This window comes from Xenopus laevis, chromosome 1L (assembly GCF_017654675.1).
Source record: "Xenopus laevis strain J_2021 chromosome 1L, Xenopus_laevis_v10.1, whole genome shotgun sequence".
Lineage (NCBI taxonomy): Eukaryota > Metazoa > Chordata > Amphibia > Anura > Pipidae > Xenopus > Xenopus laevis.
Window position 1 is genome coordinate 202,511,519 of NC_054371.1, and position 16,814 is coordinate 202,528,332.

Sequence of the window (16,814 nt, forward strand, 5' to 3'; positions counted from 1 at the left end):
TTTTAAGCAATATTTTCCATGGAACAACAATGCTTTTATGGATGTAGATCATAATGGAACATCATCACTAAAAGTAGACCTCGCATTAGTAAAGTATGGGCACTCCTGGTTTAGCAGTATTGCCACTGTATTATTAAAAGCACACCAAAGTATAGGAAAGACATTGTATTTTTCCTGATAAAGTTGATGTTTTATTTTCAGTAAGCTCGCCAATGGATGAAGTTCTCGCTTCTCTAAAACGTGGGAGTTTCCACTTGAAGAAAGTGGAGCAGAGAGCAATGCCACCTTTTCCTGATGAGGATGAAAGCAATAACATTTTGGCTCAAATCAGAAAGGGGGTTAAACTGAAGAAAGTTCAGAAAGAGGCGTTAAGAGAATCATTCACCCTTCTCCCTGATACTGACCCACTAACTCGCAGCATTCATGAAGCACTGAGGCGCATAAAGGAAGCATCTCCGGAATCAGAGGATGAAGAGGAGAGTTTGCCTGGCACTGAATGGGAGAACTAAACGGTAATATACCCCTGAGTGTTTTGGGGATATTTATCAAAAAGTGAAGTTAGAGATCACCACAGTCCTCTAGAGTGAAATACCGCCTCTCTCCATTCATTTCTATGGGATTTTTAAAGGCGTATTTATCAAAGGGTGAAAGTTTACCCTTACGCCTTTAAAATCCCCATCGAAATTAATGGAGAGAGGCGGTATTTCACTCTAGAGGACTGTGGTGATCTCTAACCGAGCGAAAAAAGTGTATTTTTTATTATTTTTAATTCATCGCCCTTCTGCTAAAACAAGCAAAGTCCTATTAAATTTTGTTGCATTATTATTAACTTGTGTTGTATTTGTCTATAGATAGGAGAATGAAGCCAACAGATTGTGGGGGAGCAGATCTGCACAGGAAATGCTGTACTTTATATTGGAGAACAGAGGACTTTGTAATCGCCGTGGGAAAAAAAGTAAATGTGGACCGTCAGTGCTGGAGTAGTGAATTTAGTACTAGACCATTCACACAGAATTGCTGAAGCTCTCCTTGCATCCGAAGCACTTTTTATTTTTTTTAAATTTAGCTTAAAATGATTGGCCAGTCATAGGGTAAGGGTATTTTTATGAGCACTACACTGACCCCCTTTATTTTTTGAAGTTGCATAGTATGGAGGACTATATATCATTGCACTGAATCCATTTTAATCAAAGAATTTGTCAAGGAAAGCCTGCTCCAGGCATCTTCAGCTTCCTTCACTGCAAACTCTGTACAATAACAGCAGGTCGTGCCCTGGATGCGAGTGACCTTTATTTCAACAAGAGGTCAACGGTAACCACATCACTGAATACCTCTCCTGAATATCAATTGCCCACGTTTCATTTGCATTCCGCTGAAAGCATGTGCTCGTTCACTTCCAGGACTCTTGTGGCTTTTGGGGATGTACTCCTCCCAATAATTAGATTTAGCCGCTCACAGATGCTATAAAAAAAAGTTACCAAATATACAGCGTGGTAATGAGCAAGTAGGTTTGTCTTTTTACTTTTGATTTTATCAGTTTAATTTTTTTTTAATTATTGTATGCAATATTATTGACATTCCTTGCAGGCTTCCTGAAGGAAAAGGCAAAAGAAATATTTATACATCAGAAAACCTAGTATTATTTTTTTCTGTGTGATTCTTATCTATATATATATATATATATATATATATATATATATATATATATATATATATATATATATATATATATATATATATATATATATATATATATATATATATATATATATATATATATATATATATATATATATATATATTAATTTTTACTGGGTGTCATGAAGATGGCAATTTCTTGTACTGTATTAAGGGATAGATCAGCACTTTGCATCTGATGGTTAACTAGCCCATTATATCAGTTTGCACTGTGTAAAAGTATCTGTAAGTTTGCCTCATCATCTACCATGATATATATATAATATATATCTTTAAAATTTTAAGTTTAGCTACAAATAATACAGCTGATAGCTCAGCAACTTGCGGACACCTCTTTTGGAGACAATAATTATTAGGCATGATACAATCTATTTTCCCACATTGCATATTTGCTGTATTACATGTTTCGTCACACAGAGTGCAGTATATTGCTTTCCTGTATCCATGTCCAGAGTTGGAGCATAAAATGTTTTGAGTTTGTTTTATAATTGTGGAGCTGCCCCAGGAGGGATCAGACTAAAGGCCATTTACAAGAGATTCGGGAAGAATGTCCCAAAAGCCCAGCTTGAATGTCAATTGGAGTTCTCATTTGGGGGATGAACACTTATTTCCTTTCTTGGAACTAAGGCTGATAAAGTTATGTTTTCATATGTCTGTAGCAAATGTTCGAAAAGAGATCCGCACACACGGAATAATGCAGTCGAGGAATTGACCCCTTTTTTTTAATTATGCCACCAGTAACATCAACTAATTTACTCTATAAAAGTGACCAAAGTTTCTGGATCTTCCCCTTTAAATTCTAACCCAAAAGTCCTCGTTTCTCCTCGATTAAATAAAAATAAGAGGCTACAAGCTCTAGCCTCTGAAGAAGTCGGTAAAGCGACGAAACGCGCAAGGCAAAGGCGGCTGACGTCATCTCCAAGTATCCAGGCAGGAGTCAGCGGTGCGTGGAGGCAAACGCAGGTCGGAGCCCAAACCACCAAGACAACCTCCTGCGCATTTTAATCTCTCCTAGCAAGAAGTGACACCACACAGCTATATTTCTACAAACTTTGATGTGCACATATTAAACTAAACCGTTTGTAAGTACCCATCCAAATATTCATACGTGGTGATCTTTAAAGGGTAACTGCACTAAAATGATACTAAAATGAGTGTGGAGCCATAACGATATAAAGAATTACAACACTATAAAATTTCCCTTTTTTCCCCCCTTATTTTCTACATTTTCCCCTGAGCTTTTATTTAGCGCTGACCCTGTAAATTTTGAAAATTTTGGACCAGTAACATCAATGTTTCGGGGGCAATTCCAAGTGCACAACCCTATTTAAACCTTAAATGTCCTCCATTTCCCACCATACAATGCAAAAAATAATTTACTAACAGGGAAAAAATGCAATATAGCAATTCAATTATCCCATTCGAATGCATGAGTGTCTCTATGTGACTGAATGTCCCAAGAAAAATTCACATTAATCATAGCGCTGCATTGTCGGTGAGAAAAAAGGTTACATTATTAAATGCCACAACAATAGTGAAGAAAACAGTTACAATGATTGTACCTCACAACATTTATGGTGTAAGGAAACAGTTACTGCTCTTTGGGATTGCTAGTATTTCATAGTATTCTATGAACTCTCCCGGCAGTTCTTATTTGTAAAGAAAGGTGGGAAGAACAGGAAATAGTTCAAATCTGTGTATTATAGGAAACTAAAATTCTCATTGAAGCCCTTGGAAGTAAATGTTTTAAGCTTCCAAATCCAAAAGGCCTCCCCTCTTAATAAAGACCTTTTGTCAACTTTACCTTTCTCTCTATAAATTACTTCAAGAATTTGCCATCTACGTTGTGAGATGTTGTGCTTGGTATCATAAAAATGTTTCGCCAGTAAGGTCTTTCTTTTCTTTTTTTTAAATTTATCTTTTTCTCTTTTCCGGACACTGGTAGACTCATCCCCCTTAGCTTATTATACTTTTATGCTCATTCATCCTGGTTTTAAAAGCTCTTGAGGTGTGGCCAACATATGATATTAAATGTTTTAATTTAATATCATAGCCCAAAGTGGGGTGTTTTTGCATTGTATGATGGGAAATGGAGGCGGGGCATTAAGGTTTAAATAGGGTTGTGCACTTGGAATTGCCTCCTTATGAAGATCCCCCCCCCCCGAAACGTTGATGTCACTGGTGGCATAATTTTTTTAAAAAAAGGAGGTCAATTCCCCGTCTGCATTATTCCGTGTGTGCGGACCTGGCCGGGTCTACGGAGGACCAGCACCACTATTGCAGTTCATGTGAACTAAAGGTGTGCGGTGGAACTATCACATTTGTTACATATGTCTGTAACCTACTAACAGGTCCCTGACCAAATGTTGACTCTCGAATTGGGTACTTGACAAAAAAATCCACTGCACTAAGGGATTTTTAAAATCCCACATTTCAAATGGCTGAAAACCGTGCCTTTAATGAGGCCTACAGAGACTCCTACTTAAACAATTATCCTGGGACAATAATTCAGTTTCTTAATTATTTCCGTTCTTCCCGATCATCTTCTGGTGGTATAGAATTTGTACTTCTAATGCGGTTGAATTACTTTGTATGTTTATGTTGGTTTCGATCATTAAGCTACGCACCAGAGGTCCCCCTGTGTGCTATTCCACGCTTGCCCAATAAGCTCCCACCAAAATACATTCATGCCAAGCTCCATTGGTACTAGGCTTCAAGGTGGCTGCATGTTAAGTCCAACTTGCAATGTTAGTAAACCTTTACTTGAAAAGGAGAGCACACTTTAAAACAGATGTGTTAATAGCGGTTAGTATGTAATGGTCCCACCGATGACTTTACAAGTTCTTCAATGGACTTGGAGCAACATGACTTGCTCACTTCTGCTTATTAACATTTAATAGTCTGCCATCTGTTTAAAGCCTCCTATTAAAAAAGTGCGCGAAAACGGTTTGGTTTTGTTTGGCTTCTCAAACCAAATTTTCACCAGAACACGTTATTTTATGCTAACAGATTTATATATATATATATATTTTCTTTTAATAGAATGAATTTTCCTATGCAAACCTTTTCCCCTTATCTGTGTGTTTTTTGTTTTTGCCTTGTCAATACATTGCACAGTGTGTTTCAGGTCCCTACATCAGGGTCGGACTGGGCCGGCATGTGGGGAGGGGGCTTGCTGGTGCCGTATGGAGGAGCTGCAACTGGGGTGGGGGGCACCCAGTGAGCCCTGGATGCCCCAGTCCAACAATGCCCTCCTTCATTTACTTGCAAGAACACTGTTCAGCTGCTCAAAGCATATAAAGCAAAAAGAAAAAGAGCTTACTCTTAAAGACTCCCCTCATACACAGTTGCTGAATAGTCCCTGCAATGTATGGAATAAACCATGTTTGCAGGGGCTTTTAGATTATGTTTTGAAGTTTGGTGTCAGTGTTTGTTTGGCAGAATGAAAATCATTCCGCACCTTCTCTAGTGTAAATAAAATCAATTGGGATTTCATTCGGCTTCATTACTTACAATGCATTACAACTTATTTATAAATGGTTATATTTACTTTGCCCTTGGACAGTACAAATCTGACTCTTGCTGCTCCTGGGCCCAGTTTATATTTAATTTGCCCAGGGCAACTGATATGGAACTTTTTTGCACATTTTGTGAAAGAAATTGAATTTGGAAATGTTGTCAGTGCCTTTTTAAAATGCTTTTGTGTAGAATAGATATTGGGGTTTGCCTGTGCACTGAAGTGTATGTTTCTGTGTGTGTGTATATTCCTTTAAATGACGAGGCTTGTAAAGCCCAGTCCCTCCTTAAATGACCATTTGTGCATATTAGTAGGTGCAGCCACTAGTGATGTGTGGGCCGGCCTGATACCCGCGGGTTTGCCTGTGGGTCGGGCAGGTGCGGGCCAAGCTCATTGTTCCTCCTGCACCTGCCCCAGACCCTCCCGCACCCAACTTCCCCCTTCCATTTATAGACCCACGTCACCCCACCGATGGTGTCACAAAAGGGGAGGGGCAGGAACGAGCCTATAAAACAGGAAGCTGAAAGTCGGCAGTCTAAGGTCACTGGTAGGGAGAGCACGCAGAAGAGCTCAACCTGAACCCGCCCGTGACCTTAGACTGCTGACTTTCAGCTTCCTGTTTTATAGGCTCTCTCCTGCCCCTCCCCTTTCATGACATCATCGGCGGGGTGGCGTGTGTCTATAAATGGAAGGGGGAAGTTGGGTGCGTGAAGGTCCAGGGCAGGTGCAGGTTTTTCTTGACCCGCACATCACTAGCAGCCACGTTGCTGTGGCAGTTGTTCTTGTAGAATTTCCATAGGCAGCAGAAAACATATCAACAGTTGGCAACCAATCAGATCTTTGCTTTTGTTTTCTATGAGCAACATCACCGTTAATATTTCTCTCCACTTTTTACACAGCATGATAAATAATGAATGTTATTGTTTCTTTTACTTTGGAACTCCAGATTGCCCAACTGCTAATTTACCAAACACACAAAGGAATCCATCTGCTCATTGTGTGGTTTCACTTGTTTCATGAAAAATATATTTGGACAATGCAGGAGGAGCCCCACACCAGGTCAGGGTTGTCCCCTTTCATCTAGTCCCACAAAGTATTTGTTTCTTTTTATAGAAGTCTGGCAGTTTTCAGTCAGATGTGCAAGTGCTGCAATGTAGAGACTGACTGCACACGCAATAAGCTAGGACTGTTTAAAGGGAAGTAAATGCCTTAATGGCGTTAGTATCCTGAAAAAAACATCTTTCAACATTGGTCCTACAGGCTGACCCCCCCCCCCCCTTTAGCTTTTTACTGGATATATTGTTCCTACGGTAATGTAACCAGACAACTAACCTATACAAATATGAGCAAAGACATAAAGGTAGGGCCAGCGAATATGCAGAGCTTTGTACATCTTTGGAATATTTGCAGAAATTATGTCCAAATTAGTATCACTTTTATTATGTGTTCCATAAAGCCTTAGTATAATCCTACAATCTCTCTGTGTATTTCTGCATCTTAATCCAAGCCTTGATCCAAATATGTTAAGTACATTTTATAAATCCATATATATATATATATATATATATATATATATATATATATATATATATATATATATATATATATATATATACTCTCAAAGCCTATATGTATAGCTTTGTAACAAACTAGTAAAAATACAATAAGAGGAATCACAAACGTCCCCAAAGTATTTAAATGTTTATTTTAATGTTTAAATGATACATGTCCCTTATGAACATGGAAGATGCACAGACACATTTGTATGCAATCATTTTGGTTTATCATAGATTAAATCTTATCTTTGTATGAATAAAAAAAGCCTCCATTCCCAACCCAGAGTTACCTTCCACTGACCAACTCTTGCATGCTAATGCTAAGCACACCGGGCATTGGAATACAGGTATGGGACCTGTTATCCACAATGCTCAGGACCTGGAGTTTTCTGCACAAGGGATCTTTTCATAATTTGGATCTCTATACTTTGTCTACTAATTTAAATATTGGTTAAACCCAACAGGATTGTTGTGTATCCAATAAAGATTAATTATATCTTAGGTCCCATAGCTGTACTTGATCCCAACTGTTATCCAGAATGCTCGTGACCTGGGGTAGACCTTAAGTCTACTAGAAAATTAAACCCAATAAGCTGGTTTTGCTTCCAATAAAGATTAATTATATCTTAGTTGGGATCAAGTACAAGCTACTGTTTTATTATTACAGAGACAAAGGAAATCATTTTTAAAAATTTGGATAAAATGGAGTCTATGGGAAACTGCCTCTCTGTAATTCAAGCTTTCTGGATAACAGGTTTCTGGATAACGGATTCCATACCCGTATGTGTGTGTGTGTGTGTGTATATATATATATATATATATATATATATATATATATATATATATATATATATATATAGCCTTAAAAGCTTCTGTCCCGGTCAGAGTGTGAGTGAGTAAGTGAGTGTGTTCGGGCGTGCGTTGATTTCATGGTGGAAATTTTGACAATAAATAGAATTTTACTGAAACACAATTATTTCAGTAGCATTTCAATGATAAAATAGTTTAGCAACAGGCAGTAAAATAATGTCATTGTGTGGGAAAAGGAAGCCAGGTTCATTGAAATGTTTAAAACAAAGTGGAATATTTTTATAATTAAAGGGGTTGTTTGCCTTTGAGGTAAGGAGCGATATTCTGTGACAATTTGCAATTGGTTTTCATTTTTGATAGTTTTTGAGACTGGAATATGAATAGGAGAGGCCTGAATCAGCAATAAAAAATATCAATAACACTTAGGGGCACATTTACTAAGGGTCTAAGTAAAATCCTACGAATTCGAATATCGAATTTGAAGGATTTACCGCAAATCCTACGATTGATGGAAAAATCATTCGATCGAACAATGAAATCCTTTGGATCGAACGATGAAATCCTTCAAATCGAACGATTCAAAGGATTTTAATCGATCGATCTAAGGATTTTCCTTCGATCAAATAAACCTTAGAAAAGTGATGGGGAAGGTCCCCATAGGCTAACATTGTACTTCGGTAGGTTTAAAGTGCGAAGTATGTAGTCAAAGTTTTTTTTAAAGAGACAGTACTTCGAATATCAAATGGTCGAATAGTAGGACGATTTTTAGTTTGAGTCGTAGTCGAAGGTCGTAGTAGCCTATTCGAAGGTCGAAGTACCCAAAAAAACACTTTGAAATTCAGAGTTTTTTTTTACTTCGAATCCTCCATTTGAGCTTAGTAAATGTGCCCCTAAATGTGTAGTCTTACAGAACATTTATTTTTAGATATGGTCAGTGACCCCCCACTTAAAAGAAGAAGGCAAATAATTCAAAAACCATAGAAAATAAATAATGGCCAATTGGAAAGTTGCTTAGAATGAATTATTGTATAACATTAACTTAAGGTGAACCACTTTAAGTTTAACAGTCCAAGCTAAAAAAAAAATGCTCTACAAATGTGGAAGCTTTTATTATACTATAGAGGCAGTGATTCTCTATGGCATGTTGCAATTGGTCTTCCCTTGTTGATGTTTTTGTATTATTTATTCTGCCGCTGTTCTGTTTGGAGTTTAGATGGTATTGAGGTTGCTAGGCGCCAGTGACCATAGAAATCCAGGAGTGAATGGCAGACTGGTAGATAAGAGAGGAGATGAATGAAAGACAAGCAATAATGAAGGACTAGAAGCTTCATATCTTCATATCTCCCCAAACACTAACAGCTCTAGAGGGGCTCCCCTACCTCCGGATGGTGCCATGTATAGACCACTATAATTTGGAAGCTGCTCACTCTTATTTCAGACTCCTCCCTGATATTTATGTATCAGCAAATATAATATAAGTTCGCTGTGGGATTGTACAACATTACTGACTGACAGATAGAGACAGAAGAGAAAATCATTTTCACAAACAAGAGCCGTTGCAAATTGTCGTAGAACACAGAGGTGCTTTGGGTGCCGACATCCCTATCTGCCATTTACACACTCGCTGTTCAGCTTTCCTCTCACCATCAGATGGATTTTTTTTTCCAGTTTTAAGAAGATTCAGGTAAAATGCTGATCATTTTGGCCATTATTTTTTATGGATTCTTTGCCGTTTGTCTTTCTTTATCAGCCTGTGTATTATGTTTTATTCTCCGTGTGATTCTTCACTCACATTGTTTGCTGCCTATGACTGTATTGTGCACATAAACTAATATAGAAAGACATTGCTGAATATATATGAATAACGTGTGGTTTTTATACATGCGCCCAAATATACCCAGGTCAGACACCCATACACTGGACAAACATTGGGGGGACAGAGCAGAGTCTAATGACTGACACTTCTCTATAGCACAACATGGATTTTATGTCATATATTTTTTATTTTCACCCAAGTTTTACACAGATCACAATAAAGGCACATGTGTGTTTCTGTACTGTAATTCCCCCTTCATTAGCACTGATTGATAGCTCTTCTGCCAAGCACTGGCTGTGATTGGTGCCCAAATACATAATGTGTCATGGCACTGCTTAAGTCTCTTTGGTAAAGCACGTGGTACATAAAGGGGTTGTTCGCCTTTAAATTAAGTGTTAGTATGACGTAGAGAGTGATATTCTGAGACAATTTGTAATTGGTTTTCATTTTTTATTATTTGTGGTTTTTCAGCTTTTTGTTCCGCAGCTCTTCAGTTTCTAATTTCAGCAATCTGAACCAAATGACCCTAGCAACCATGTATTGATTTGAATAAGAGACTGGAATAGGAGAGGCATGATTAGAAAGATGATTAATACAAAGTAGCAATAACAATAAATATGTAGCCTTACAGAGCATTTGATTTTTAGACAGGGTCAGTGACCCCCATTTGAAAGCTGGAATGAATCAGAAGAAAATGGCAAATCATTTAAAAATTATAAAACATAAATGATGAAGACCAATTGAATAGGCCATTCTATAACATACTTAAAGGTGAACCACCCCTCTAATAAAGTGTTGGCTCATTGGAACATGGTCCTGCTGATATGGGCAGTTGTAGTGACATTACCAGACATACCTCCCAACTGTCCCGTTTTCAGAGGGACAGTCCCAATTTTGACAGCTCAACCTGCAGTCCCTCATTTGTACTGGAAGGTCCAGTTTTTCTCTGCACTGAACAGCCAGAAAAAGAAACAAATTTCTAATGGAATTGGCTTTTGGCAGAGAGCCCAGAACAGCCTCCGCAGCAGATAAGATACTTTTGTAACAATTTCAATAAGTAATTGTAACAATATAAGATAACAGGTCCCTTGGGAGAAGTTACACTCACCGCTTAAATGGCAATTCACCTTCATTAGCAAAACTGTAATTGAAAAAACACACAGAAATATGTTCAAACATTCATAACCTGCCAAATTTAGTAAAATGAATATGGTAATCAGGGGGTATGGCCTCAAAAATGGATGGGGTCCCTCTTTTTATTTCCAACATGTTGGGAGGTATGTATTTTCCTGAACCTTTAAAGCATTCTGCTCAAACTCACTGTGATCTCTGTGCCATTTGCTGTGGGGCTTGTTGTATTGAGAGTCACGTGTCCCTCTGTCCATGAGAAGCGGCTCAAGCCTAATAAATCCTACCTGGAAAATACCATGTGTCAGTGCATCCGCGGGGGAGGAGAGAAAGAAGAGCTGTGGCTCCTCCTCACTTCTGGCTCTTCTGATTGGCCACTTAATAGCGACTGCCAAACACACTATAGGCCCATAAGGAAGAATAGGCTTTGTTGTGTTGTGTTGTGTTGTGCTCTCCCCTGCGGCAGAATGAATCACAGGGGAAGGCAGGGTGAAATGCCGGGTGTAAGGGCCCTTACATTATCTGTCCCATTACTGCTGCAGCACCACTGGTTAGGGCCCCTACATGACAGGGCCCCTTCAGCACTTTCCTGTGTTACTCGTATTGTCATCTGCCTGTGTGTGTGTGTGGCAAAATCACATCATTTATCTCCTGTATATGAAACATGTCAAAGGGAAAGAATAATTATGGGAATAGTGTTCAAACCTCAGGCCAAAGGCTTGCTCAGAGACGGCTGAGAGACAGCTCAGAGAAGGTTCAGAGGCGGCTGAGAGACAGCTCAGAGAAGGTTCAGAGACAGCTCAGAGGCGGCTGAGAGACAGCTCAGAGAAGGTTCAGAGGAGGCTGAGGGACAGCTCAGAGAAGGTTCAGAGACGGATCAGAGGAGGCTGAGGGACAGCTCAGAGAAGGTTCAGAGACGGATCAGAGATGGTTGGTGAGGCACTGTCTGTACTGAATGAAAGTAAAATCATATGTGGGGAAACAATTGGAAGTAATATTATTACTCGTGTGACCTGTTTGCGGCTCTTCATTTTTCAGCTGTACTTCCCCTTTAAGCATGTGCTCATGTATCACTATTGCATATGTAACCTGTCCTGTTTGCTGTTCATTGATGACATGTAGCAACAACCCCAATACTTCTGCCATTCAGACAAAATCACATGTGAACCATAATTTGCTTATGTCGGGGTAAGGAAGGGTCACTGTGTGTGTCGTGTGGGGGAAATAGTCATTTCCTTGTTTATGTGACAAAAGGGGTTTCGATTTGGTTCAGTGGAGCACTTGGATTTAATCCTGAACTGAATCCCTAGTTTGTATCATTGTTACTATCTGAAAAGTAATTAGGACTCGTTGGGTTTGGAAGTGGTACATAATTTATGGTAAATATGCCCTTTATATTGAATTTATTTCCCATACATGTTCCTTTATGTATGAGCCGCTGCTCATTCCCAGGTGCAGGTGTCTGTTCCTTCCCTGCTATTGGCTGCCATGTTGCTCCATTTGCTCCATTCCCTACAGGTCTCACCAGAGCAGCACAGCTTGGCCTCTATAAGAAATGATTGCTAATGGGGAAGCTTCAGATTTAGCCCCTTATTCCTTTAAAGAGGAACTCCGCCCAAAAAATTTTTTTTTGCATTATGACAGAAAACAAAACTCTCCAATATACAATCTTACTGTCCATAAATATTTTTAGTGTCTTTAATAAATCTCTATTTGTAACTGCTGTAGCCATCAGCCCGTTTATATTCTCTGAATTGTTCTGACTACTGAAACAATGTAGCAGCAGCTGATTAACCAGCCCGGAGGAGAAGCCATTGTTTGCAGAGTCAGACCCAGAGAAGAGGAAGGGATAAGAAAACAACTACTTTTAGCTAATGCAAATAACTTAATGGCTGTATACGGGAAAGTGGCTTCAAATTATTTTGGGGGGGGGTAGCAATCCACTATTTACCATGACCCAAAGTAAAACACTCATTTTATTGTCCTTGACGCGCAGTTGCCATTCCCAACTCTGCAGCTCAGTTACTCTAACTAAGCCTTTCTATATATATATACTGTATATATACAGCAATACAACTAACAGAAACTATTCTATTATTTTATTATTGCCGCCAAGTCTGGTTATTGTATCACTTGTTGTTTTTTTGTTTTTTACTCTCATGAGCTGAATTACTTTGTACTGAATCACTTTCTCATATAAATCTATGTAACAACATACTCACAATTTTTGGTGCTTGAGACGTTCATTTGATTTCTTTAATAAAGGTTATTTATTTCAAGCCTCCTCTTCATGTATCGCGTCTCCATGTGATTTACGTCTTATCTTCTTCCATCATGTGACCCTTTATCATTTCTAATAACTGTTCATCAGTCACATGAGTGCTGTCTCCAGTCTCAGGACCCAATGTCTCACACACATGCACTAGGGCTGCTCTCACCTACAGACAAGGAACCTATGTTTTTGGACTGGGGAAAAACCCAGGGAGTGTGTAAAATCCCTGTACACAAAGGGTGGGTATAGTCTGTGGGTATAGTAGGTGGGTATAGTCGGTGTGTAGTCAGTTGGTATAGTTGGTGGGTATAGTGGTGGATATAGCCAGCGTGTGTTCAGTTGGTATAGTCAGGGGTATAGTTGGTGGGTATAGTGGTGGGTATAGTCGGTGTGTAGTCAGTTGGTATAGTCAGGGGTATGGTTGTGTATAGTGGCGGGTAGAGACGTGGGTATATTCGGTGTGTAGTCAGTTGGTATAGTTGGTGGGTATAGTGGTGGGTATAGTCGTGGGTATAGCTGGTGTGTAGTCAGTTGGTATAGTCGGTGGCATAGTCGGTGTGGAGTCAGTTGGTATAGTTGGTGTGTATAGTCGGTGTGTAGTCAGTTGGTATATTCGGTGTGTAGTCAGTTGGTGGGTATAGTGGTGGATATAGCCGGTGTGTAGTCAGTTGGTATAGTCAGGGGTATGGTTGTGTATAGTGGTGGGTGTAGTCGGTGGGTATAGATTCGTACCTACAACTGGGCCAAGAAAAGTAAAATAATATCAGTCTGGACTGTAGAGATGTAAAATGTGGCACGTATTTATGTAGTCAGAGGGGCAGCTGGGCTTCCTGGGGTGATTCTAACGGAGGTCATTTAGGTTTGAAAACTCCCCAGGTTCACCCTGTAACTGCATTGGTGCCTCTGCTCATTAATTATTATGGCAAGTGTTCTGCCTATTACCCCCCAATGCTTGAAAGTCTTACTTACCCTTCAATAACAAACAGTTCAACACACAATGGAAAAAAAACACTTGGGTTTATTTTGTAAAAAGATGGCAAACATGGGTTCTAATTAAAATGCAGCAAATGCCACTAAAATACAGGTTAAAATTGATGTCAGATTCAGATTTGTGCCTGTAGAAAACAAAGCAAGGTGAGATTCAGGTTGAAGAATTTCTAATAGTAAAGCTATATTCATGGGAACAGAATTCTGTGTGGTTTGGATTCCATAGAGAGGAGATCTGCTACCTTATGCCCTCCAGCTGCTGTTGGGGATAATGGGAGTTGTAGTTTAATTACATCCAGGCAGTCATAGGTTGCAGATCCCCCCTCCCCCGCTAATAGATTCAGTGTCAGATTAATGTGACATTCGTCAGCTTTTAACTCTCTCATGCCTTACTACATGTTGCCTTTTTATTTGCATGACTCCACCAAAGTCTCCCCTCATTGTAGTCTCGCCCAACTGGCACTCCCTGTTTTTGGCCAAAAATACCTCTTTTTTTTCACGGCCTATTTGGTTGCAGAACCCGAGGCTGCTAGAGAGCCAGACTGTATCTAGAACATGAGATGCAGGCAGAATACATTAGGGGGCACATTTATCATAAGTGGAATTTCCAATTCACATTAGTTTTTTTTTAAAAAATCCCATGAACTCGAAATTCGACCAATTGAAATTTATCATTGAAATCGAATTATATTAAAGTCAGGTGCATATAATCAACCCAAAAACTCGAAACAAATTCAAATATAATTGAATTTCAAGAACTCAATTTGCGGTTTTTCTACGAAAAAAAAACTTGAATGTCAGGAGGCTACAAACAAGTCTAAATATATCCCTTGAATTCTGCAGGTTTTAGGTGGCAATAGTCGAATTCAAGTTCTTAAAGAGTCTGTATATGATAGATCTCGTAAATCGAATTTAAATTTAAAAAAAAAAACCTCAAATCGAATTTGAACAACTCCCTAGTCGAATTTGACAGTTTTGACCATAAACAAACTTACAAAATTCAAATTTTCAATTTGACCCTTGATAAATCTGCCTCTAGTAGTCAATGCAACAATGTAGCAGCGACTCCACAATTAACTGGGAGCTAATGATTGCACAAATCCCCTATTGTTAAGGTTCCCTGGCAGATTTGAAACCAGAAATTTGTCTCTTCTACTGCAAGAGCACTCCGTTCTGCTATCCACACTAGCAATGCGCGCCCCCCCCCCCAGACCCAACGCAGGAAATGTAAGCATTGGGGAGTGGCACTGCAGGAGCTGCTTTAGGTTACTGACTCTTCAGCACCGGCACCTGACTCTTCAGCACCCGCACCTGACTCTTCAGCACCCGCACCTGACTCTTCAGCACCCGCACCTGACTCTTCAGCACCCGCCTCTTCAGCACCCGCACCTGACTCTTCAGCACCCGCACCTGACCCTTCAGCACCCGCACCTGACCCTTTAGCACCCGCACCTGACTCTTCAGCACCCGCACCTGACTCTTCAGCACCCGCACCTGACTCTTCAGCACCCGCACCTGACTCTTCAGCACCCGCACCTGACCCTTCAGCACCCGCACCTGACCCTTCAGCACCCGCACCTGACTCTTCAGCACCCGCACCTGACTCTTCAGCACCCGCACCTGACTCTTCAGCACCCGCACCTGACTCTTCAGCACCCGCACCTGACTCTTCAGCACCCGCACCTGACTCTTCAGCACCCGCACCTGACCCTTCAGCACCCGCACCTGATTCTTCAGCACCGGCACCTGACTCTTCAGCACCTGCACCAATCCTTCAACATCCACACCCGGCCCTAACCCAGCACACCTCCTTATTTACAGACCTGCACCCGCCCCGGCATCACAAAAGGGGTGGGGCATGCAGACACAAGTCTATAAAAGACTGGAGGCAGAAGCGGTACAGTAAGGTCAGAGTGAGGGAAGGAAGTGCTCAACCCAAACCTGCCTGTGACCCCACAATCTTGTGCGGAAATCAACAGTTCCTGGAGGTTTTGGAGTGGCCCACACATCACTATTGATTAATAGTCAGCTCTGTAGCATCAGCTTAATGGGATGATTTCTGTAAAGCCCTAAGCTTAGCTTCTCAACAGCAGCCCAGAGCACACTGAGCATGTGCAGAGTCACTGACAAAAGATGGCCTGACCATCCAAGATGGCACATTCCAGTGCAAGGCCTGGATTATTACTGTTACACTGAGGCCTAACCTCTGGCCTGGCACACTAAGTCCACTGCATAAAATACAGCATTACTGGGATATTATTTTGAAGTCTTTATTTCTCCTTTAAGTTGGACTGTTGGTAGTGGTGTAACTTCAGTCTCCATTGCAAAACTTGGGCCTGAGCCTTCACTAGTATTAATTTTATTGTTTCCACTGCCACACACTATGCAGCCTCGCCGTATAATGGAGGGAATACTGAACCCTCAGAATATCTCCTCACTCTCAGCTTCAGGAACTACACAACATTGCTCCAGCGAATGATCCCCAGGGAAGGACAAACTGTTAGTGAGTCTGTGCAGATGGAAAAGGATGTAAATACATTATCTCTATGTCACTTGTATACACAGAGCACATTCCCCACCTGACTGCTCTCTCCTCCAGTAATGGCACTTTAATGTGATTCTGACACCTATACAAGCAGAATTTATCATTTCTTAAAGGGGTTGTTCAACTTTGAGTTAACTTTTAGTATGATAGAGCGTGATATTCTGAGACCATTTGCATTTGGTTTTCATTTTTTATTATTTGTGGTTTTGGAGTTATTTAGCTTTTTATTCAGCAGCTCTCCAGTTTGTAATATCAATAATCTGCTTGCTAGGTTCCAAATTACCCTAGCAACTATTCCTTGATTTGAATAAGAGACTGGAACATGAATAGGCGAGAGACTGAATATAAAGATGAGTAATAAAAAGTAGCAGTAAAAATACATTTGTTTTTTTAGATGGGGTCAGTGACCCCATTTGAAAGATGGAAAGAGTCAGAAGAAGTCAAATAATTAAAATAAATAAATAATGAAGACCAACTGAAAAGTT

The 16,814-nt window shown here is 40.0% G+C and overlaps 1 protein-coding gene and 2 long non-coding RNA genes across 3 annotated transcripts in view; 2 read left to right on the forward strand and 1 right to left on the reverse strand.

The window, feature by feature from the left end:
• jmy.L (junction mediating and regulatory protein, p53 cofactor L homeolog) overlaps window positions 1-1,556 on the forward strand; it is a 36,278-nt gene extending 34,722 nt beyond the window's left edge. The window contains exons 10-11 of the mRNA XM_018265504.2: window positions 202-512; window positions 852-1,556. Coding sequence (XP_018120993.1) covers window positions 202-509 — 308 coding nt within the window. The 3' untranslated portion in view covers window positions 510-512; window positions 852-1,556. The remainder of the gene's footprint in view (window positions 1-201; window positions 513-851) is intronic.
• An 8,963-nt stretch (window positions 1,557-10,519) lies between these two features.
• LOC121395464 lies at window positions 10,520-12,804 on the forward strand. The gene is made up of 2 exons (XR_005962497.1): window positions 10,520-11,279; window positions 11,313-12,804. It is a non-coding gene; the product is annotated as an uncharacterized LOC121395464 (long non-coding RNA).
• A 993-nt stretch (window positions 12,805-13,797) lies between these two features.
• On the reverse strand, window positions 13,798-16,349 carry LOC121395467. Its single transcript, XR_005962498.1, has 2 exons — window positions 15,321-16,349; window positions 13,798-15,137 (listed from the first exon to the last, which is right to left on the reverse strand). It is a non-coding gene; the product is annotated as an uncharacterized LOC121395467 (long non-coding RNA).
• Between the last annotated feature and the right edge of the window lie 465 nt (window positions 16,350-16,814).